This window comes from Lepidothrix coronata, unplaced genomic scaffold (assembly GCF_001604755.1).
Source record: "Lepidothrix coronata isolate B3197 unplaced genomic scaffold, Lepidothrix_coronata-1.0 Scaffold3, whole genome shotgun sequence".
NCBI lineage: Eukaryota > Metazoa > Chordata > Aves > Passeriformes > Pipridae > Lepidothrix > Lepidothrix coronata.
Window position 1 is genome coordinate 11,637,030 of NW_016690183.1, and position 24,425 is coordinate 11,661,454.

Here is a 24,425-nt window from a genome sequence, read left to right on the forward strand (position 1 = left end):
TTTGGAAATACTGACTTTAGTTAGCAGGATCTAAAAGTTCAGTATGATTGGAAAGCTTCTAGAATAGTTTTATGTACTGTGTAGCAGGAGTTCTTAAGCTTTGATTATCTATTGATTCCAATTTCAAGTATCCCAGTGAATATGTATATGGTTAGCTATTAAAGAACAAACAACAGTCCTATCAATGAGATGTTGAAATAACAAATACCGAAGTCATGATATTACACTTTAACAAGTTTTATTGTGAACATATTCAAGTGTGGTGTTTGTTCAATGAAATTTTTGGAACAGCTACCTAGACTTGATAGCAGCATTACATATTATTTTACAACTATTAAAATCAAACTAACTTTTTTTTTTGTCAGAGGAGAAAATGTCAAAATTATTTTCTCCAGAGAACTGTCACCATTCCTGCTGCAAGTTGACCCTTCCAGTATGCTGGAATAAACTTTGATGCACCAAGCCAGGTGTTTCTAAATTCTTGACACTTTTATGTATGCTTTATGCTGACTAACTTTCATTCTTATATGGTAAAAATATGCAAGAAGGAAAGGCAATACAACAAAAAGCAGGGGTATCATAATACAAAGAAGAGGTGTGCAAGAGATGAATGAGTAAGGTAGTGTGCTTTTCCAAATCCATTTTTTCCTATATTTTAAGAAGCCACAGGTCAACCCAATTCAGCACTAATGCTAGTCATTCCATTTTGAAAATCCTTTACAACTGTTAACTTCCTGTGACTTCAAATGCCGGATGAATCCTGGCCCAGAACTTCCGCACCCGCCAGCCAGCTTTCCTTCGCTTGTGAAAGTGTGAAGTACATGTTAAATCAGTGAGGCCTGTTAGAACAGGCAAATGGATTCCCACAGGGTCCACTCACCAACTCCACTCTCCAGCATGAGGCAAAAGGTCCAATTCACCTCTTGTCATGTACCTCCATGGCCGGGTATAGCCATTCTTGTTAGTGCACCCCAGCACCAGAGTCATGAAACCTTCATTTAGCGGAGCGGGCAAATAGTTTGGTGATGGATGAAAGTAATTACTGTACCTACTTAAAGATGATAAATTAACAGGCCAAATCGTTGAAGTGTCGAATGTTTTTTTCTCAGTGTTATAGCTGTCTTCTTACTGAGGGGCTTGGCATTCTTTCCATATAAACCAAAAGTTGCCTGGAACAACAAACATGTGCTTCTAGTGCATTTCTTACTACCTCCCACACACATGTGCCTAGTTCAGTAAGAAGTGCCATTCAGTATTTTCACTGAATGTTCTAACCTCAGTTCCAAGAGAATGAAACCTGAAAAAATATTTACTCTAATTGTGAATGATTGGCACCATTTTAGAAGCTCACTGTAAATGCAAATCAAAACTCTTTTATGAAACACATTTTTTAAAAAAACACATAAATCACCCTCCAAGACCTGAATGACCTAGTCACTTCAATTCAGTGTTGCAACTTTCGTCCATTCGGTGCATACAACAGAAATACTTCCTAAGCAAATAAAAAGAAGATTTCCAGTCCAAAGTACTCAAACAGCTCTTAAATTATTTTATCCAGAATTGTAACCTATATTCCAAATGAATGAAACCTGAAAAAAATATTTACTCCAATTATGCAAAACTGACACATGCTTTTTGGTTGTGCTTAGTAGTTGAATGTAAATACATATCTGAAAACATTTCCTCAACCAGATTTTTCTGGTAAACCACATCAGCTCCAATAATTTTGTAAATAAATATAATATGTCAATGTGGGCCAACAAACATTCAAAATTATGTTTCCTTTTATAATAATAAAAAAACCATTAACTTGTAAGTCATTAATTTCTACAGAGGTACGTTACTTCTAATTAGACCTGGTCAAGGCTTTCTGGAAAAATTACACTCAATTGCAACTGCTGACACTATATTCCCTGTAACATCTCTGAAATTAAACAAAAACTTTATTGAAATGTAAAACGGGGTTTCAAACTTGCTTGTTAGATATGCAATAAATTCAGAGGCTTGTTAGATATGCAGTAAATAGTAAATTATTCAATTAATATCAGACTGGCTCCTATTGCGACCAAAAGGCTTATGGATAAACCAGTGTGGCAACGAGCATAAAGAAAAACATATGGAAGGGAGGGCACACTCCTTTTCTCTAGATGAGGATCAAACCCCTAAAGTGACCCTTAAATATGTCAGGCAGTCTGTATTCCAGATATAAGGTTAATGGGTGCATCAGATTAACCAAAAGATGCCCCAAACAGATCAACACCTTCAGTATTTTGATTCCTTGTGGTTACAGTGTGATGAAAACTTTAATTTGTAGATACTCAGAGCACATCAGTATGTGTCTTCTGAACAAGATAATCAGAAAGCTGATCATTTGTTCACAAAGAACTGTGGACAAAGTGAACAGATATTTAGATACTTGCAAGGTCCGGCTTGCCAGTGTAGCTCATTCAGCAGTCAGAACAAAGGAAAAACTGCAGCAGTACACAACCACAAGCTGATTGACTCCATCTTCTTGGCAGGGAAAAGAACTTTTTCCCCACATGCCTTATTTTTTTATGTTGTAATTCAGTACGAAACCTCACTACAATCAGACACACTTATTCTTCTTAAACAGTATTTTAAGATTTATAACCCCCTCTTGTTTATCATTCTAACTGAAATTGATCTTTAATATAGTCTTTAGTGTCAGATTATGATTTTCTTAAGGTTCCTAAACAAGGAAATATGTGGTCTGTGGTACAAATAAACATGCCCCGTGGTTCCATTTCTCTCCTGCTGGGACAAAATGATTATGCTATCTTTTGTTAGTGTTGGAAGAATTTTATTCACATTTTTGCACCACCTATTTCTATGATGAACCACAAGATATTTTCTAAATAAACAGCCACGAAGGCCACATTCTCTTTTGAACTGGCATTTAGATATGAGATAAATGGACAGAGTCAGATTTTCTGTAAGATTTGTTGGCAGTAGAATTGTGTAAATTTAATTGCAAGATTTTAATCTTTTAGATTCAATGGAGTTTATGTTGGAATACACTCCTCCCAACTCTATAAATCAAATGCTTGCCAATCCCATCACAAATGTTCAAATTCTTAAAAATTACATCCATATCAATGTCACAGTAATATAATTTTCAAAAAAGAGTGCATGGTAGTATAAATTATGTGGGCAATAACTTTTAAAGAGATGAAGTTATCTCTTAAAATATTGACGGTATTTTGATTACCATGCTTTTGAGTACATATTTTGGTAATTCTACAAAAGACTGCTTCTCAAAGATATAAAAGCTTTGCAAATCTGAATCTCTTCATCATCTGACTGAAACAGTTATTTTTTGATGTTTGGCGATGTATCTGTTAAATTCCTTGTTTCCAAAGCCGCTAAAAGACATTAAGATCAAGGACATATTTGGGAGAAGAAAATGAGCATTAATAAATCAAATGCTCCCACATTTCAATATGGGTTTGGATACTTAGGCAACATGAACAAAAAGCTGCCATAAATCTATGCATAATATTTCAATGTAATCTACTGGATTGCTTTAACTAAACACAAAGCAGGGCTCATAATTGACACACATAAGTATATGAACCCAAATAAACTAAATCCTTCAGCATCCAAGAGTGAAACGAAGCTGACAAGAATGCTATGTTGATTAGGAGTGATGTAATGGAGGATGAAGGATAATGGTTAAACAAGCAATAACTCAGTAGATAAAATTTTGTTACATTTAAATAGGCAGAGGTTAAACTACAGTATCCCCCTATCTAACTGAAATTTCTCAGAGCAGTGCAATAAATGATTCACAGTATTCATAACCTGTGTATGAAACCTACCAAACTATTTGATTGTGAACCTCCACCAGATGTGTCATGAACTCTTAATTAGACATAACCACATTTTGCTGTTTTCAGTATTTGTGCTCCTGTGAAAAATAAACCCATCTAAACTTTCAACATTGTATTTGCCCCGTTGATCGAGAAGCCATTAGCTCCAGGAAAGATCTCAGGAAATGAGCAGAATGATATATCTGAAATTGTCCTACTCAGGCCTTCTCTGAGACTGCTTCTTGGTTTAAAGTACAACATGCCAGCACCACAAAAGACCTTGAGTGCTGAAATAAAGCCAGGAAGAACAGTTTTAATGTGTAAAAGAGAAGCCAAAGAACATACAGCAGTCCTGAATTATGCTTCTCAGAAGTCACCTCACTGAGTGGCATATAAATTCTGCACTAATCACAACTTCCTACAGGCTAGGTAGCCTCAAGCCGAGTTTATGGCAGTAAAGTAGCTGTAGGTGAAAATGGGTCACCAGGAGAATGCTCAGTCCAACTTCTGCGGGAGGAATGTCTGGAATAACAAATGCCCCATCACAACAGAAATATTTGTTAGGAAGCTCTTTAAAACAGCTAATTGTATTAAATACAATAGGAAAAATAAAGAAAGTGTGAGAAAGACTTCATTATTTCTGGACTTTGCACTTATAATCAATGCCATAAGTAAATTGTTTTAATTGAATGCCGCTCTTTAGTATCTCAGCTTTCAACAGACTCAGACAGCAAAAGTGAGAATATATCAGCTGCAGAATAATATTTGTGTTCTTTATGGAGGCCAGCCAAGTTAGGCTGGACAGGATATGAATTCACTAGTTTGGCAAAGAGGCATATATCAAGAATAGCTGTTATGTAAGAGCTGGCTTTATATTTTAGTTCCTTTGATATATTTGAATTAAGTAAATGGGCTGGAAAGGACCTTCTGCTTTATTATCCAACCTGCTACAGTAATTGTTAGAAGATATTTAGGGAAAGGATAAATAAACAGCGCAAATGTTTTTCAGGGCCCTGAGGGAACCAATAGGCCTTGATAGCCCAGAGCAGCCTCACCAGGGATGCATATGCATACAGTTGGCCAATGAGCCCAGGAGCCCCATTTGGCTCACAGTTAGAACTGTAGGGCTTGACACAATGGATGTGTCATTGATAGTGTTTTAATCACCTTCCTTGACCCTGTCTTTTTAAAGTAGCTACATACAAAACACCTTAGAATCCTGAAACTATTGGAGAGGCATAAATCTGTTAAAGTGACAAAAAAAACCAAAAACCCCAACAACACTCTACTAAGCATACATAAAGAAATCATTACTAATGTCAAATTTCTAGCAGGCACTACTCGTTACATCAATATGCTTTGCAATACGGAAAAGCTGATAATAAAAAGCTGCCTGATTAAAATTGGATGAAGGAAAAGATGTGTGTTTATATAGTCTTAAATATAGATTGTTAGGTAGATAAATGCATCTAAGGACATGAACATCAATTTCCAGAGATTGCATCTTAATTGTTTAGTGTGTACCAATCTCTCCAAATGCGAACTCAATGCTTTTCAGTGCATGTTCTCTATTAGATGATCCATGGACAGCATTAGACAAAATATCATGTGCAAACTGAGCTCGAATCGATTGAGGACAGATCTTCTTTGCCTCTTCTGGATCAGTTGGACCCATTAGTTTCCTCCACTCTTCCACAGCATTTTCCTTTGATAAGACCATTATCACTGATGGACCCCTGTAAAATCAGTATAAGAAAGCTCTTTATTCTGAGAAGCAGACTTAGCTTTGGCTTCAGAGGTACCATGAAGGTTTATGATAAGCATTGCACTATCTGAATTTTGTTAAACTGTTTAAGTATTAATATTTGTTACTGAGTGTTTTGTTTAAGACAATATTCCATATTTGAAAGCCAAAAAGATTATGATGAGCAGGTATTTAGATGTGGACTTTTTGTCCAAAAATATTCTCACCCAAAAATTTTCTGAAGCAAGACAATACATACTGTTTTATCAACAGCTATACTAGCAATATTGTGAGAAAGATATTTTGTCCTGCATGGGAAGAACAAGGATTCTATTGGAAAGCAGTTCCTTTTTTGAGAAAAAAATTCCAAAATAATAGTCACTACACATAAGTTTGGAAAGAATTTTAAATCTTCCTTTTAAAGTAAGAGCACTCTGTGCTAGAACCCTCTAAACTTGACAGAAAGAGTGACAGAGTGTAAAATCCTTATACCACTTATGGTGTAGCATGTTTTGTCGACACTGTAAATTCAAAGTGTGATGTCTACTTACATACCTCAGTACTGTAAAAGAAAATACTTACTCAGTCATACAAGACACTAACTGTTCATAAAAGGGTTTTCCTTCATGATCCTTGTAAAACTGTGCGGCCATTTCACGAGTTAAAGCTTCTTCTTTTATCTTTGAGATGCTAAATCCAGCCTCTTTAACTTGTTTCATAATGTCATCTAGGAGAATAACAAACAAGCTCATTTTTGATTGAAATGGTTTAGATGCAAAAAACTCCCAACACACCCAAACTTTAAAAGTTTCAGAAAATACTAGATGTCTTTTTTTAAAAAAGTCACCAATATCTATTAAAATTCTTGTTACAGTATCAAACACCCATGGACAACATAATAAACACTTCAACAGTCCTATAAAATGTACAGAAACCATTGTAATCACATTGTCCATCTTGATGAAGGTGTTAAACCCAGACTGTTATGAACTATACCAATAACATTCACTGTTCTCACACTGGATAAAACGTGGACTGTAGTTGTTATGCTATATCAAGTACCAGCTGGCCTGCCAGAATCAATCTGGATTGTTACAAGAGGGGAAGAAAGACTCACAAAAGCCAATGATGAATTAGCATTAGAAAGACTATTGAATTTTATTTTAAATAGAATAGAAAAGAATAATGATCAGAAGAGGCTCTGGATATAAGATTTTTTAAAAGTGGCTTCAAAAATCTTTAAGACAAGATTCCAAATCGTACATGGTACTCTTTTTACTTTTTACTTTGATGTTTCCTCCTTATTCCCCTTGTCTAATGGCAAGTTAAACCAAGAATAGGAATGAATCTAACTGAGCAATGACCCCTTTTGAGTCAGTAGAGATACTTGTCTGAAGTAAGTAACATAACTTTGGAAAGTCTCTCTCCTTTGACTTAAAAGGATGCTAGGCAGCTAGCCTTTCAACAGTTTAACTTATCTAAGAACTCTCTTTCTTCAATTCACCATTATTCTCATGAAGAAAGACCTATAGGCAGCTTAAGCAAAGGAAATTTCACATCTGAGATCTCGACCTGAATCATGCAAGCCCCGTAAAATTATTTCTCTGCACAGAAAATACATTTCAGAGAGTCAAAAGAATGCATTTGATGTGATTTACTCCAGTGTACGTTGCTAATATTTTGTAGAAATGTCTGCATCAGTAGACATAGCCCATACTTTCTAAATTACTTACCTTTATGAGTCTTAACAGCCTCAGGTTTGATTAATGCAAAAGTTTGTTCCTGAGGGAAGAAAAACTCTAATTCCTTCTGAGCGTCATCAGGTGTAGAACTGCCGTGCAGCTGATTAATAGGTACATTGTCGACTGCGTATTGTGCACGCAAACTAAGAGTCATTAAAAGAGTGAAGTTACTTAAAGGAATAGCTATGAATTGAGAAATGAATTATAATTAGCTTTGAGTGAATGAATATAAATATATAAATTATTTATTTATATTATATTCTTATATATTGTAATATATAAATTAGTGTTGATCTGACAATCTGAAATCTGAACGCCTTCCCCCCCAACTCTCATCTTGTTGTATTTCCAAGAAATACCAATTCTTTCTTAATGAGACAGCACTTCTATCAGCAACAGGTAAGATGATACTACAGCACTTTCTTAGCACTTTCTTAAAACAATATGATAAATAGGTAGAACTAAGATGTCCTCTTATAAAATGTGTAGGAGAAACTTAAGTCAGAAATAAAATACTCTACTGACACAAAATTTTCATTAAGCCAAGAGAAAAATCATTTGTTCTAAAAAATAATAGTGGTATTTCAAGAAAAAAAACCCTATAAAGAATAGGTTTTACCAACATTTTTTCTCTGATTCAAGAGATTCCCTTTCACTTCAATACCCTTTTTTAAACTCAGCTATTTATTATTATTACCATCCATTATTTCTCAAAAGATGCCATAGTTTCTATGTGTAATACACTCCTACTTCCAAGAAAAGCTTAACAAATTGCAGAAATGCATATCAGTTTCCAGATGATGGCACTATAGTTACACCAGTTGGAATGTTGTATTCACTGAGATGAGAAATATGAAAGTAAATTGGAAGCTGTGAATGATGTTTTACTATTGTGGCTTATACCTGTCTGGATTTTCTTTGCAAGCCTCTTCAAGGGTCTTTGGGCCCAGTAAACTTCTCCAGTGTGATACAGCGTTTTCACGTGTTAGAGCCAATACAAGAGTTGGACCACTGTAAAATGGGAAAACTAGCATTAAAAAAAAAAAAAATTAAACTCCCAGTACTTTTCAAAGTAATTTGATTACATATAGTCCAGGCTAGGAAAATGAGCCCTAGTATGAGAGGACTTTAAAACTGATCTCTGTTTAAACAACTACAGTCTGATAAAACCTTACGAGGCTTAAACATGAATTTAAATTGCAAAGGAACTGAGTTTTATCACAACAGCAAGATGTAGAAACACTGCTCATGCCCCCGCCATATCCTAACTTCATATGAATGGAATATCCAGACATGATTCATTTCTCCTCCCCAAGGTATCCAACACACAGCCTGGTTAAAGATTTCAGAGCTCGCCTCAAGACAACCTAAATGCAGCCTTTCAGAGCAGAGCTAAACTGGTTTCACCCAAAGCAATGGACTTGGCTGCTGACTTTGACATCATGCATACGAAGATATGGAGTAGCTGGTAATTTTTGAAGGCCTCATTTTTTTTATTTATTTGTTATACCTGGGAATTATCTCATTATCTGCAGTTATCTGATCCTGTTTTGACTTTTACTAAACCTTTATATACATGTCTATGTTATAGCCATGTATTATCCAGGAAGTGTTCAAGGGCAATTTGGATGGGACTCTGAGAAACCTGGTCTAGTAGAAGGTGTCCCTGCTCATGGCAGGAGGTTGGAGCTAGATAACTTTAAAGGTCCTTTCCAACCTGAGCCATTTTCTGATTCTGTCATTCTACAATTATTTATTGTGAAAATTTCAGTCTTATCTGTAGATCCACATGTTCATTTTTATTCAATATACCTGGTCATTTGCTCTAGAAGGACTGGGAAGTAGTCTTCATTTACATGCTCATTGTAAAATGTACGCACTTGTTCTTCAGATAGGATTATTTCTTTCTGCATTGCTATTTTGAAGCCATCGTCCTTTATCCTTTGTATGATAGAATCTGTTAAATATATTGAAATAATGCTAAATGGCCATCCATGCATTACTTTGCACACTTTCAGAGAAATGACATGGACTTTTCAATGATAATGTTAAATTTTTACAGGTGAATTAATTTCCTAACCAAAGAACAGAAAACTAATATAAAGCAAATGTTATTGCGCTTCAGGAATTGCCTGAACACTCAGAAAGCTGATCCTCATCTTCTTAAGGTTTTCTCTTACTTCCGAAACCTCATTAGGAATTACTGACTGAGGAATATGATATACATTACTGTGACCAAAAGAAGGTCTAAGGAACTTGAATAGGTGAATGTTTATTTAACTAAGCCTTACAAGACCACATGGGTAAGTAAGCAGTATTTGGCACAAGTCAAAATAACTCTGTAATTACCTACAGATGATGTAATTACCTGCAGAACTGCTGCTCTAAGCAACATACTAGACAACCATCAAGAATATAAATACCCAAGGAAAGATCAAAATTGTAGTCTTTCAGATCCTATGTATAGGTTATTTCAAGTACAGAGATTCTCAAGTTAGAAATAAGTGTTATCTGAAATCTAGGAAGAAATGCAAATATATGATTGAAAAGAAAAGTAAATTTGTTTGGATGAAAGTTCATGTTAATGCGGTAGATTATTTTATTTAATCTGTAAAAATGTTTTCTGTTTAGACCTGCCCTTGAGCAACACCACATTATGCAGCATAGAATATCTTAGACTGGATCTTTTTTACCTTGCCATTGATTTATCTTGGAGCTGCCATTCAAGAATATCAGCTACTTTATTATGGTGGGAAATATGGTCCCCTATAAAACATTTGAAAATACTAGCTTATCTGAGATGTCTTCTACAAATATTCCATCCAAATATACAATCTACAGAGTTTCTTGAAAAATCAACCAAGGGAACAAAATAGCATTGACATTTACATTCTCAATATATGAAAAACATTAACCATATAACTTCATTCCAGACAAAAATTACTGGTGGCCTAATTCTGGGGAGACAATATAACCTAAAAACTTTTCATTAATTGAGTTAAAATTTTTAATTCAAAATTCAAAATATGAGACTATTTATATACCCTAGATACAAAATACAGTTATTAACACTTACCTCGTCTTTCCTTTAAGAGAGTAGGTCTAATTATGGCCAAAGTCTTTTCAGCTTGTTCTGTTTGATGTATATGAAAATTTGGGAAAAAGAAGCCAAGTTGTCTGCTGGCATCTTCGATACTGTCTTGCACGTCACATAGATTTACTAGACTCTCAGCTTCCACGAGTGCTAGCTCGCTAACGGAAGATAAAGTAATAGTTTTTAAGTCACTGCATGCGTAGTGTTAATAAGCTGCGTTCTTGAAGTTGTATTTGTATGTTAAAATTTAGTGAAACATAAGAATAGAATGCAAAACTAAGCTTTCATTAAATTCAGATTCATGAGCAAAATAATGTTTCTGAGAAGACAATTACTAATTTTCTCAAAAAGTGCCTCATATGCCTCATGTGCTCTGAAAGAGAAATCTCAGTCACATAGCTTTAGTAATTTCCCTCTAGCTTATTCAAGAAAGTCCCTCTGTTTCATGAGAAAGAATTACTACTGGCAAGGGTACAGTGTATAATAAATGATCAAACAAAGGCTTGTGCTTTATTTGTGTACAGCATGATCATAAAAATGATAGCAATACAGAATTGTCTGTAACAGAGATACTTCTCATTGTTACTTACCTGTATGTCTAAGGTTTATATAGCTATGTAAATAAAGTACCTCTTGTCCACTTACATAAAATGCAGTATTCCTCAGTTGTACTAAATTAATGCAGAAAGAGATACAGCAGTCATCAACAAAAATATCCATCATTATGACAAATTATTTCTTGGACAAAGTATTTAAGTTCCTGTTACTTTAAGTAAGTCTCTTGTCTAAATGTGAAACTTGATTTGATATTTGAATTTTTGTGAACACTATTGTCTGAAGCTGTGTATACAACTATCATCCTCTTTCTCTACAAACTCTCGGTACAGAAGAAAAACAGACATTTCAGGATACCATGGTTGTGAACAATTAATCCTTAAAATGTTTTATGTGTCATGGAGCGGAGTGGGCACACAAACCCCAGTACCCTACCCCTTCTCTGATGGCTTTTGCAGTGTTCCCAGGGAGAACAACATGCCTCAGGTGTCCCCTGGTCTCCTCTGAGCCACATATACACCTTCCCAGGATACAAAGGAGTGAACATGGGCAAAAGTGCAACCTTCAGTCGGCAGTGCTGGCAGTCACTTGGTCTGGGTGAATGAGTATGAAGTAGAATTGCATGGACTACATAATTTTTGAAGTGTAGCACTGCTCCCACTGGTCTGAGAACCCATTCAAGGCTAGTTCAAAGAGATCAAAGACATTTTTTTGTCATCTTTAACTAGGAAGTATGGAGTTTCTGAAATTGCATCTCTAGTGGTGGTCCTGTGAAGGACCAGGTGAAGAACTATGCCTACTCCCTGAACCCTTCGCGCATGGGCACATCTGCATCTGAAGAACATGCCTTGACTTGTGGTGTGCTCTGGACACTGTAACTGAATCACATATACACATTTTCACTGTTAGTTACCTCTCTGGCTCAGATGTATCAGACATACTGTCATGTGTTTCATGTAGTTCTTTCCAGTGAGGAATGGCAGCAGTGTCTTTTTTTTTAGTGAATACCAAAACGTGGCATGGTCCACTCATCATGAATTGAACAAATTCTTCAAAGTCAGGCTAAAAAACATAATTTTCCATCATGAATTGCAGGAACTCTGTGTTTATAATCAGAAATGAGACAATCATCCTTTCAAAGTAACTCATAAATTCCTATTCAAAACTGGGATTCACATACATTAGTCAGAACCCGGTTAGATTGTTTGCAAAGTTTTTTAGCAATCATTTGAGACAACATTATCAGATGTCTAAAACAAAATTAATTGAGATAAAAGAAGTCCTGGCACTACTTTAAGCAAGTACTATGTTGTTACGGGTTAAAATGTGAATGACAAGAGTGAAGAAAATTTTTTGTGAACTAAATCTACATTAATTCAGTTTTTTGACATACTAAAAAAATACAGTACAGAGATTTGCAACCACATCTAGTTACAGTGATATGTTTTACCCTCTCCTTTCATTTAAGTTTTTAGTTTGCTTTTACCTGGTCTTTATTCCGGGCATAGAACACTCTGATTTGCTCTTCAGTTAGCATTTTCTCCTCTGCTGCTTTAATGGCAAATCCTGCATCTTTAATCTGCAATTATTCAGTTATTACTCAGTGGCATTTGAAAATGGATATATACAAAATGTATGTTACTGTAAATCTAAAGATTGATTTTGAAAGTTATCTTAAGTTTAAAATTCCCTGAAATTCAAAATATATTGCTGTTGTATTCAAAATATAACGGCTATCTTTGCCTAAACTGAACTTCCAGCCTTTCAAAGCACTTCACTAAATTCAGCATTACAATACTCATAAATTAATGTTTTTGAAAATTATAGTGCAGTTCAATGTATGGAATACATTCACTCAGTAGTTAATAATCCCTTTTATTTCACATTGAATAAACTCCTTTTGCCCATTGTGACTGGTTAATATGCAAATACTTCTAAAAATTTTATTATAAACTCTGTTATAATCAAGGTAGTCATGTAGATGTGATCAATTCGTATCAGGCTAAACTACTTGGCTTCAGATAGAGCAAATAAAGAAAAATTAAAAATAAAGAAAAATTAAATCTATTTTAATATATTCTCTTTTAAGCTACATTACTGCACTAAATTCAAGTATATGTAAGTGATATATGCTTATATGACCTGTGTCAAATTCATAGTCCACTGGTATGAGGTTTATACCATATAGAATCATAGAATCATAGAATCATAGAATCATAGAATCATAGAATCATAGAATCATAGAATCATAGAATAGATTGGGTTGGAAAAGACCTCCAAGATCATCAAGTCCAACCCCTGATCCAACTCCAATTACTATATCATGGCCCTAAGGGCCACGTCCAATCTCTTTTTAAAAACCTCCAGGGATGGTGAATCCACCACCTCTCTGGGTAGGCCGTTCCAATGCCTGATAACCCACTCTGTAAAGAATTTCTTCCTAACATCTAACCTAAACCTCCCCTGGCAGAGCTTGAGCCCATGTCCCCTTGTCCTATTGTTGGTTGCCTGGGAGAAGAGACCAACCTCCGCCTGGCTATAATACTGATATTTTAATAACAAAGGCATTGTCCAGTCCCAATACTGATCATATGCTAATATTAATCTGCTTACTGGAACTCTGCTCTTGATGATGCTGCAGAGTGTTTCCAGACAGCCTCGACAAGACTGACTGTGGAAACAGCGTAGGTGCACACCTCATAAGCCAAGTAACAGCTCTTCAGCCCCAGCTAAATAATTTTCAAGCACTGCCTGTTTTCTGGGGGGTATTTTGGGTTTTTTCTGACCTTATTTTCTGGCTACAGTAGATTAATTGCAGAAACAAACTATATAGCACTCTGATTTCCTTTCATGCAAAGGTCACTTTTTAAAATTTGTATGAGTTTATCTTGATATACAGTGTTATAAGGCATTTTTTTGGTAACAGAATCAGTGTGAGTCAATATTTTACCTCATCTACTGGCATAAAATATTAAAATAATAGTATAAATTTGAATACCATATTATTTCAGGTCAAAATTATTGTCCTTTTATCATCCTTACCAGAGAAACATTAACAGATCTTGTTCTAAAGCCTGGGCATAAATTAGGATCTACTTAGTCTTACATCTTGCTACTATGCCTCTTAAATAAATAGGATGAATTAGTATTTTAAAATTCTGTCTACCTTTTTTTTAATTTGTTCTACACGTCCCTCTAGGACATCATTAGGTTTTATAATTCCAACAGAATATCTGAGTATTTCTTCTGGAAAAGGGAAAAAAGAGTAATATGTTAATTAATACATTCATCAAAATAAATACAGAACAAAATGCTTCATTACTTACAAGTGAGTTTCTCTAAATAATTCTCCATTTTAATATTGAGATGGCCAAACAGTGGTTCCAAAAATTGACTCCAGCACTTAAAGCATGTCTTGGAGTGCAGGGCCACCCTTGGCTATCCCTGGAATTCACATTCCTGATGAACCACATTTTTTGGCGGTTAATATTAGGGAGAAATGGTTCACATGCAGGTAGCTATGGTGAAAAGATTTCAGCTTAAGAGGGAGGCTTTGTCTAGGGAGCTCTGTATGTACAAGAGTAGAAATGTGAAAGGAATTACTATTACTAAGGAAGTTCACTAAGTGAAAATCTGTACAAATATTGGAGATTCCCCGTAAAATATGCAGTTCTTGTCATAGAATATGTTTGATTCCTTGGCATTGTGAATGCTGAAGTCATTTGCAATTAATAAGTGTTGGTCACACATGCTTGCTAGTACAATCTAATGTTTAAAATAAGGTGTTCCTTGCTGTAACAGTACAGACAGACTGTTGCAACATCCATAGCATACAGATCCTTGAAAATGATCAGAAGGGAATATACACTGCATCATCTTTGCAGAACCTTAAACATTAGAATGTACCTGAATCCCATTCTGAACACTGTAGAAGAACTTAATGATAGTGCTAATGGAAATAGCAGCTAATGGAAACTGCTACTTGTTTCCAGTACTAGAAAACACTTACAGGCACATGCATGTGTTAACAAAAATGTTACCCCAATATAATATGTTAATATATTACAGTTTCTGAGAGATCCCCTGACTTGAAGCTGAACCTGAGCTGAAAGCTCTGTTCTCTGATTTTGTATCACATTTAGGTTTTGTGGATTAGTGTGAAGCTTGTAGATACTTGCTAAATGATAATACTGTACTACTAGGTCTCACAGGGTTTATGAGGAAGAATATTGGCTAAAGCTAAGGTCAGGGATATGTCACTTGAACCATACAATAAAGAAGGCATGAAGAGGAAGGAGAAGGGACACATCTTAATCCATGTCTGTAATCTAATGCCTTCTCACAGGAAAAAAAACACAACCAAGATCAAGAAAGAGATGAGGGAGGGGTTTATTCCAACTCAACATTGAAGAATGGCATTCTGTGCATATATGAAGGTGTAGGAACGTTCAGTAACCACAGATAACAATAAAACTAGAAAAGATTTAGGTCTCAGCTCATGAGAAGCCTGAGATAAATCACAGACAGGGGACTTGCGAACAGGATGGTGCTTTTTTTTCATTTGTTTTGGAAGCTTATCATGCTATACTGTGGATTTTTGCTCTTACATAAGTCTGCTCTTAAATCTAGTCTGGTGAAAGAGTTAATTGAAATAATTTGAGATACAAGGCATGCCATTGATTCACAGATTAACTCTTTCAGTCCTCTCAGGTTGACCCCATCATAGTATTCCACCTCAACAAAAGTGCATAGCTAACACAGGGACTGTGTAGAAGTGACTTTCAGGCCCTAATTTTACATGGAAAAGTTCCCTGGCATGTATCACTTCCATCTAAAGTCTGACAGTTCCCAGTGTGAGGGTGAAAATATTAATGATGACAGTCCAATGTATTAATTCCTTACTGAAAAAAGTTGAATCATAGTGTCTCATATTAACTCAACCAAAGGAAGGTCTATTAGTGCTTGACACAGACAATTCTTAATCAAAAGACATTTGTTCTCTTTCTTCCTCTTACCATTTCTAAAATAAATCAAATATATTTACCCTCATCTCCAGTCTCCTCAATAGTCTCTTCTGATGATTCTTCTTCTAGAAAAACAAGTTCAGCTACCTAGGGTAATTGCAAATAGAGCAAAAGTACACCACCATTAAAAGGTAAAGTCATGAAACACAGCTGTCAGATCTTTACAACACTTCTATCTTAATTTAAGAATGAATTTTCTACTGTGGAAAACAAGCAAATCTAAGAAAGACCTTAGGTCGGTCTGATTTTCCTTGAGCTGCAGTTTGTTAAGAGTCTCTTTTTACTGTAAGTGGAGTTTTTTGATCTTTTTCACTCAAAACAAGCAACGAGACGTAACTATTTCTCATGTCTGTTTCATATGATGCAGTTACTAGTTATATATTAAAAATATTCATCCCTGAAAGAAAAAAGATTACTGAAACCTCTATGTGCTAGTGACATTTTGTCCATTTCTCAATTTCTTGCATTAATAGGCTAATCTGTAAATTTCTTAAGTTTTTAAGCCATAATGGATATTTGTTTTTTTCTGGAGACAATATCCAGCAAGGGAGGATTAATTCTGCTATTACTATAAATTCCGACTGTAGAGTTGTTTGCAGTGTAGGCTGTTGAAGTCAGACTAAGCTGTCCTTATGTCCTCATGTCATCTGGAAGTTAGGAGTGAAAGGTGATGGAATAAACTTGTTGAAAGTCCTTTGGCTTTTGTAGCAAACTGGATTCTTTAAGTACAGAGCAATCCCCACAGCTTTGAACAACCTGATCTAGTGAAAGATGTCACTGCCTATGATCTTTAAGAGTCTCTTGGAACGCAGATAATTTTGCGAAATTTCTGCAAAAAAAACCTGCCACATATATCACTTTACTGTTAAGACAAAAATACAAAAAATTAAACATTACCTAAAACACTATCACACAAATATATGTAAGTATCTGGTTTGTGAGTACCTCAGTGCGTTCCTTCTCTCCAGCTGCAATTTGCCTCTCTTCTTCCACTAGATCTGTTACTTTCTTAATTATAAGAGGAGCATTTACACCTCTCACTATATCAATAATTTTGCCATTCTGTAAAAGAGAAAATAACACTTTCAGTGAGTTTTCATCTCTTAGTTTACACATTTACTTCAGCTTTTGAAACATGTTATATCTTGTTAATTTTTCCACCTACAGGACTACTTCCTATGCCCATGAAGGAATACCAAAGCTACTACTGTCTCTATTTGTTCAGAATTAACCTGTTTTTAATTCCTTACTTCTTTCTCTACCTAATTTTCCACGTTTTTTTTCAAGGCTCACCATTAACAGTACAGATGGAAGCAAATGCAAATATGGATTCTACTAGCTTGTAATTTGTAGAACATGGAGTTTTCTGTCGTCTTTTTTTTTTTTTTTGGATTAGATTCCAGAGCATGTTTTACCATGTTTAGGTGTGCAATAACAAAGCTAACTAATGGTGACCAAAGATACTACTAACTTCTCTAGGCAGCATTCAGATTCAGACCTGAAAGTGTCCTGAAAGTATCGTTGTTTCTGGTCCCTAGTTATGGGAATTCAAATCCTGATACCCTCAAGTAAAAAAACCCCACCACTTCCTAAGTGAGCAGTGTTCCATGGTGGTGTCCTAGGACAAGAGTCTATCTGTGTCTATCAGTGAGAAATCATAAATATATGATTAATTGCTGCAGTTCCGTAAGTGTTACAAACACATTTTTATTTGTTATCTTAAAAACTTTATAGCAACAGGAATTGTAAATTCTATTTCCCTGATAGAAAATGTGCATAAAATAATCATTTCCAGTGTAACCACATGTAGGCACTTTATGTGATGCAAACCTGGAAAACTTATATGGATTTCTCACTAAGTAACTACCAAAACAGTGTCTTCCATAGCTCTTCTGTGGCTATATGTGCAACAGCCACAACAAAAATGTGCTCAAGAGCCACCAGATTTAGGAATGGGAGACAGCTCAAGTAAACAATATCTGATGGTACCATTCTACATACTGTAAAATGTAAAGAGAGAATTTATACTTCTTCACATCTATTTTAAAATCTTGAAAAGTTAAGGCAAAAGTAGGCAGCACATTAAAAGAAACTGATGTGATGTACTTACAACACAAAAAAGAAACACAGGTTCACAGTTTTTTCTAAATGGTTTCAGAGTTTCAATGCTGTCAGCCTCTGCCTGAAGTCAGACAAAAAAGATTATTTGCTTACAAAAGTGTGTATGCAGTCCTAAATACAAGTAACAGTCCTTATGGTGATGAAGAAAGAACTGTTTTGGTAACATGGGATTGTCTTCTCAATATTACAGCAATCAATCATGGAATAATGTCTTCTCTTGATACTATTTTCTCATGTAGGTTATAATAACATAGATAAAGGAAGAAGTATATATATACTACTAGTGTAAATAGGTATTTTTACTACTACAGTTCAGTGATAATTTATTTTTAATTTTCCCCTTTTTTGTTCTCTTAAAAATGAAATACAAGGGAATATTTGAGATAAAAAATGCAACAGTTTTTCAGGGACACAAGAATTTTAAATGTGATAATCCATAATATAAAGACATAAAACTAAAAATCATATAGGCTGGCTTTTGAATATTTCTGCAATCTCATCAAGAAAAACAAAAGTTTTGGGATATCAGCTTCATTTTATTATAGCTTCTTACATATTTATTCCATTTTTAATCTACTTCTAGACAAAGTCATATGAGGAGACATGTAGAAGAAGAGGCAAGCAGGCCAAAATTATGACAACTCATCATAAAGACAGTAAAATGAAAGCTCTGTATATGCAGATAAGAAGATATATTTAAATTAAAATGTTAATAAAGTCCCACACAAAATTTGCATCCTTACCACGGCAAAATGTAATACATTGTCTTCACTAAAATCATTCTTCAGTTTTCTCAATACGTTCATCACAGCTTTGCAAGGACCACACCAAGCTTGATACACATCTATTACTAAAATGTAATAGTTTGGAATTACAAACAGCTGACTTGTGGAACTTATAAAATGAGACACATTTATGTATAGATTGCAGCAGCACTGGGGAGGCATTCTCGTGTATCTTTCAGTCCTCTTCTAGTCAATTAATGCATCATGAATAAGTCAAGGTACTCAGTGGATACATTAGGGTTTCCTCTTTTATTTCAATTACTTTTGACATTGAAAACTTACTTTTGAGAATATTTGAGATTATTAATTTGAACAACATCTTTTGTCTCACATTCCTTTTCCTTTTAGTTGCTCTTTTTATTTTCTCACTGTTGCTTTTAATTCTTATCTAGGTCTTTTTTCTGCAAGACTTTTACCTCCCTGACCTGTGCAGATCATTTCTTTCCCATTACTAACCCTCTGTAGATATGATCCTATTACATATTTGTTCCTCCTACCCGAATACAATTCCTAGGAGACACTGGTTTTGGACTAACTGAACTGAAAACTGGGAATAATATACATCATAGAACATGCACTCCCAAGAATGCAGCAGTATTAATTTAGTCTGTGCAAAATTTTAGGGAAAAACTTCCATGGAAGTTTCCAACCCCCTACCATAGACAATACCATATTGGAAATGATTCTTTGATATACATTTATAAATATATATTCATATAGCCTTTCTTTAAAAGGTAATAGGGCACTACTCATCTAGGTTCATTATGAGTATCTATTAAAGGTGATATATAAGTATGAAAAACTGTACATATTTCCATGAGAGACTAAACAGAAAATAGCAACTGTTAGTACCTACTATACCATTCGTCTGCAGCATTTCATCCCACTGGTCTTGATTGGTTATTATGACCTGAAATAAAATTAACTGATATTTTAACATCTTAAAATGGAGAAAAAACATCTCTTCCTCTCTCAAATAGTTTAAGCAATTAAGATTTATACCTGGAGTTGGATTTCTTTTTTCTTGCTTGCCATTTCCCTGTAATTATGGGAAACATTAAAATATGAAGCACATTTAACAGTTTTTTAAAAAAACTGTGTGACTTGCAGAACTGATTTATATGGTTTTCAGAACATCACTGCCGATTCCCTTAGAATTAACTCAACTGAAGCTCCTACAGCAATGGCAGTTAATACCCCATGTGGGAATTCTGTGGAGCAATATACAACTTGTTTGCCAAGCCCTGATAGTACAAGAAACAGAACAAAATGTACTTTCTTAATTTCCTGGGGTGTTCAAAACTTTTGGCCTCAACAATTTTCAAGCTTATAATTCTTTAGAGTAGCTACAGGGACCTTGATGGGATGACAGCTGCTGTAACACTGGACCATTTCAGAAAAATATTGATTAAAGAACTTCCACTCTGAAAACATCAAATCGACCCTCCTGTCTGCTGGGATACATGAAAAGCAATGACATACTTGTGCTCCATAACTAATCTCCCAAACTAAATCCTGATACATTTATTATTCTGTCATTAATAAACAATGTCCTTCTTTTTTCTTTTCTTCTTTTTTTTTTTTTTTTTCAGTAGATAATTAACTGTGAACTGGGCAGGACAACGATTTCAGTTAAGATACATATGTGGATCAAGTTTGACTTCTGTTTCCAAATGAATCTTGACTGAACAATAAATGTTATCACTGCATCAGGAGCCTGAGTTTCCAAAGTTCTTGGTTAAGATGGGGGTCTTCATCTTGGGTAAAATGAAAATGCCACCATGAGTGTGACCTCCACTGGCACTGTTATCTGACAAGTCAACAAGCAAATATGTCCAGAGTTTGAACTATCCTGATATTCCCATCAAAGCTACTCCCTTCAGATCACAGACTGAGGCATAGTGATCAATGTGAGAACTCTAATCTAAACACTGATCTAAAAATATTGTTAAGAAATAAAACTTTAAATGCAGGCTTTCTTCAAATCCCTTAACCCAGGTAGTGAGACAGAGCATGGCATTAATTTCTGTCTTTTAAAGACTGAGGAGATGATACTACTATTGAATCTAGAGGAAACTAACAGATGGAAATATGGCATATTGGTAGGAAATCTTCAGCAAAAGAGCATGTCTTTCAGTGTTACCTTCTGTCACTGAGCAATGACAATCAAAGTGTTGCAAGGCTAGATCTGCAAAACATAAACCACACATGTGATAATGGCCTATACATCCCAGTGGTCCTACACACGCTCCCTAACTAAAAATATGCAGTCATACAGGCTCAGATGGCAAACAAAAGCACTGCAGAGCAGGCACTTGCTGTTGTATGCAAATATAGAGATACACATTAGTATGGAATAGTAGCTGTGTGAGATGGACATGTGAAGACACACATGACATCTATACTTTTAAATATAATTTTCACATACCATTCTCTCAGTAATGCAGTCAGTATTATACTGATAAAATCTGAACAGGCCAGCATATTTTCTCCATTATCTATGTTATGGACAAGATGCTTCTCTAGCCTTGATACAAGGCATTTTGCTATCCGTACTTCATCATGGATGTGCAAATGCTACACCTCTGACTACACATTTTACAACCAAGACTGCTTCCTTGAACTAGTCAGATATAAAAACAGACCTGGGTGCACACCCGGATGCAGTGTCAAACTGACGTTCATATATGCACAGTCTTTGCAGACAGACATTCTATATCTTAGGACAAACCCTCATTGACATATATACATAGAAGATGTACATATGAAGATACTCAAGAGTTTGCGAGATTTTAACATGCACCTGTGTGTAAATACATGCATACAGACATATAGTTCCCTGTGCATAAGTTCTTGTGTATGATAGCGGATCCTTGTGTGTTCCTAGATAGCAGTCTGATGGACCATCTGCTCCCTACCCTTGAATTCTATGAAACTGGATTAAATACAAGAAATTATGGATGCAAAACACTCACTGAGGTACACTGCAGCTTGTACATACATGCATGCCTGTATGCTTTCACAAGTGCATGCAAAGACTCATCCTTCTGCAGGCACCCAAACATGCCAACACGCACCTCCACTACACAGGTGGACACTCATCCGTGCAGGCCCTCTCCACGAGCAGGCCTGGGTGAGCCCGCATGCATGCAGGTGTAAGACCCCTTCCCACATGCACACACACACACATGCACACACACAGAAACATGAGAAGTGAGAAAATGCACTGGCACACACAAGTTCAGGGGCGACAGTGTCTACTCAGGGTGCCGTACGTAACCTGGAAGAGCGCCCAGGTGCTCGTGCACCCAGTGGTTTGACACACACTCTCCATGACAAGCACACCATCGCACATCGGCTTGGGCACCACTCACTCCTGAGGTGGGTGCCCACCCAGGAGCAGACAGGCAGCGCCAGCCCCCTTCCCACCTGCACACCTTGTCCCTGCCTTGGAGCAGCCGCTCACCTGGGGACTCTCCCACAGCTGCACAACTGTCACCCCCCAACGGCTCTAACAGCCTCTCCTGTCCTTTAGCCTGCTCCAACCCCCCTCTCTGCTCAATGTCCAAGGGTTATTTTTCCCCCTCCACCTTATTTTGCGAGTCTGCCGCTGACATGGCACAAGGAGCTGAGCTGCAGGCATGCAGAGAGGGAAATGAGGAGGGAGTTGGGGAGTGCAGGGGTCGGAGGAAGAGTCACCATTTCCTTCAGTGTTTCTCTTCTGTTTCTTTTACCCTAGGCAGAGTCCAAACTTACCTTTTAAAGTAAGAAAATTAGTCTTGGCACCTAATTAGCAATCTGCCTTCACTCTGTGTTACTTGCAAATTATGAGATAATTAGGACTAAAAGGGGAAATTTTTTTGTGGATGTCATGATGACCAAAGGAGGGTCTTGAAAGCCAAACAGTGGTGACTGCTAATGCTCACACACTATCATTGCAGGTCTGTGACCATACCAGTTCAGAACAGAGTTATCGTTTTTCAGATGCATGCTTGCATCTCAGTAGGCCCAAAAATTAACAGAAAATAAAGGTAAAGTTCATTCATACACGTAGAAATCACAGTTGGTCCAGAGTACAGTGTGGCGGTTTTTATGTATAAATTCTTAAAGGCATCGCAGCTGGTGAGAATTTCTTTATGGAGGTGTAGGTTTGAGAATGTTCACAAGTCAAATACAGGTGTCTCTAAACAGCAGACATTGCACATGTGTGTTGTTCCTGAGTCAGAAATCATCCGTGCATCCAATTTACTTTTGAAACCCTGCCCAGGCTTACTACGTGCTGTTACGTATATCTACCGCATCTTAAGAAAATCTAGTTTCAGTGACTTTCTTGTTACTTTTCTTAAGCTTTCTGGCACTGCTCACCAAGGTTACCTTTATTTCCTGAAACTAGCATGAAGAAAAAAGTAGAGTAAAAGCTTGTAGAGGTACTAGAATAGATGTTCTTCCTCACAGTTAAATTTTCCTGAGTTGAAGGATGTTCATTCTGCTGCAGTGGGAATGAGGCAACATTTCCACAGAGCTACAGCAGTTTTCAGTGCTGAGATTATGCTATGCCCTAACGGCTTGGATTAAATCAATTAGGTGGCAAGACAGACTTTGCATTCAGGTTGGAAATAATGCATTTATATAGCCAATGCTAAATTACTTCCTACATTTTTTTACTGGAAAACCCTAGCTTTGGACTTAGTAAAAACTCTGCATTGGCCTGCTTGAAAGAGGAGGAGTGCCCTTGAATAACTTTTATTTTCCTGCATGAGGTAGGAAAACAACTTCTGAGACCTTCATAGGCATACAAAATTAAGCAGATCTACAAAAGATGAGATATTTAACCCAACTACCATGTGGAAGTTAAAGTCCCAAAGTACAGGCTATGTTTTTGGGGTTTCCTTCACAAACTGCTAACTTCTTTATTCAGACCACTTTCTTCATGAGCAACCATTTTTTTATATATTAGGAAAAAAAAGTCTTGAAGAGAAACACTAGAATGAGGTAATGCTCATGTACCAAATGTTAAAAGGCTGATGCAGCCTGTTCTTTAACTGCTGGGGAGGGGAGGAGGGAGAACATGGAAAAAAGGAGGGGTGGGGGAAAGGTGTTTTTAAGATTATTTTCCTTTTCACTCTTTTGCTCTGACCCTGTAAGTAATAAATTCAGTAAATATTGCCACTTTCAGTCTGTTTTGCCTGTGATGGTGATAAGTAAGTGACCTCTCCCAGCTCTTATATCAATTCCTGAATCCTTTGCTGCTTTTTTCTCTCCTCTGTCCAGTTGCAGAGGGGAGTGAGAGGGTAGCTGTAGTGGGTACCTGGCATCCAGCCAGGGACAGCCCACTACAATGTTATTGGCTTTCTTTTTCTGCGTCAGCCATAAGTAAACCATGAATCTGATAGCAGTGGAAGAACTTTCAGATATTTTGTGCTTTTCTGAAAAACAGAAAGAAAGTATGTAAAATGGTAGAAAATTTCATTTCTTGAAATCAAAAATAACTGTTATGGTTTAGAAAGTGCCAAATTGAAGAAAGTGATTC

The 24,425-nt window shown here is 36.1% G+C and overlaps 1 protein-coding gene across 7 annotated transcripts; it reads right to left on the reverse strand.

The window, feature by feature from the left end:
* Window positions 1-1,092: 1,092 nt before the first annotated feature.
* On the reverse strand, window positions 1,093-22,409 carry NME8 (NME/NM23 family member 8). Of its 7 annotated transcripts, none has more exons than XM_017822035.1 (17): window positions 22,362-22,409; window positions 21,039-21,083; window positions 19,898-19,934; window positions 19,748-19,805; window positions 18,854-18,960; window positions 18,100-18,171; window positions 16,935-17,051; window positions 16,010-16,076; window positions 14,132-14,211; window positions 12,452-12,544; window positions 11,879-12,027; window positions 10,393-10,568; window positions 9,129-9,273; window positions 8,220-8,327; window positions 7,308-7,459; window positions 6,157-6,301; window positions 1,093-5,566 (listed from the first exon to the last, which is right to left on the reverse strand). In XM_017822035.1, the coding sequence occupies exons 3-17, from the start codon at window positions 19,928-19,930 to the stop codon at window positions 5,344-5,346; spliced, it is 1,725 nt and encodes a 574-aa protein (XP_017677524.1). In that variant the 5' UTR covers window positions 19,931-19,934; window positions 21,039-21,083; window positions 22,362-22,409; the 3' UTR covers window positions 1,093-5,343. The 7 variants fall into 7 exon arrangements, with proteins under 7 accessions (XP_017677524.1, XP_017677552.1, XP_017677560.1 ...); XM_017822063.1 differs by having other exon boundaries at window positions 19,757-19,805; window positions 22,325-22,398; XM_017822071.1 differs by having other exon boundaries at window positions 6,178-6,301; window positions 22,325-22,398.
* Between the last annotated feature and the right edge of the window lie 2,016 nt (window positions 22,410-24,425).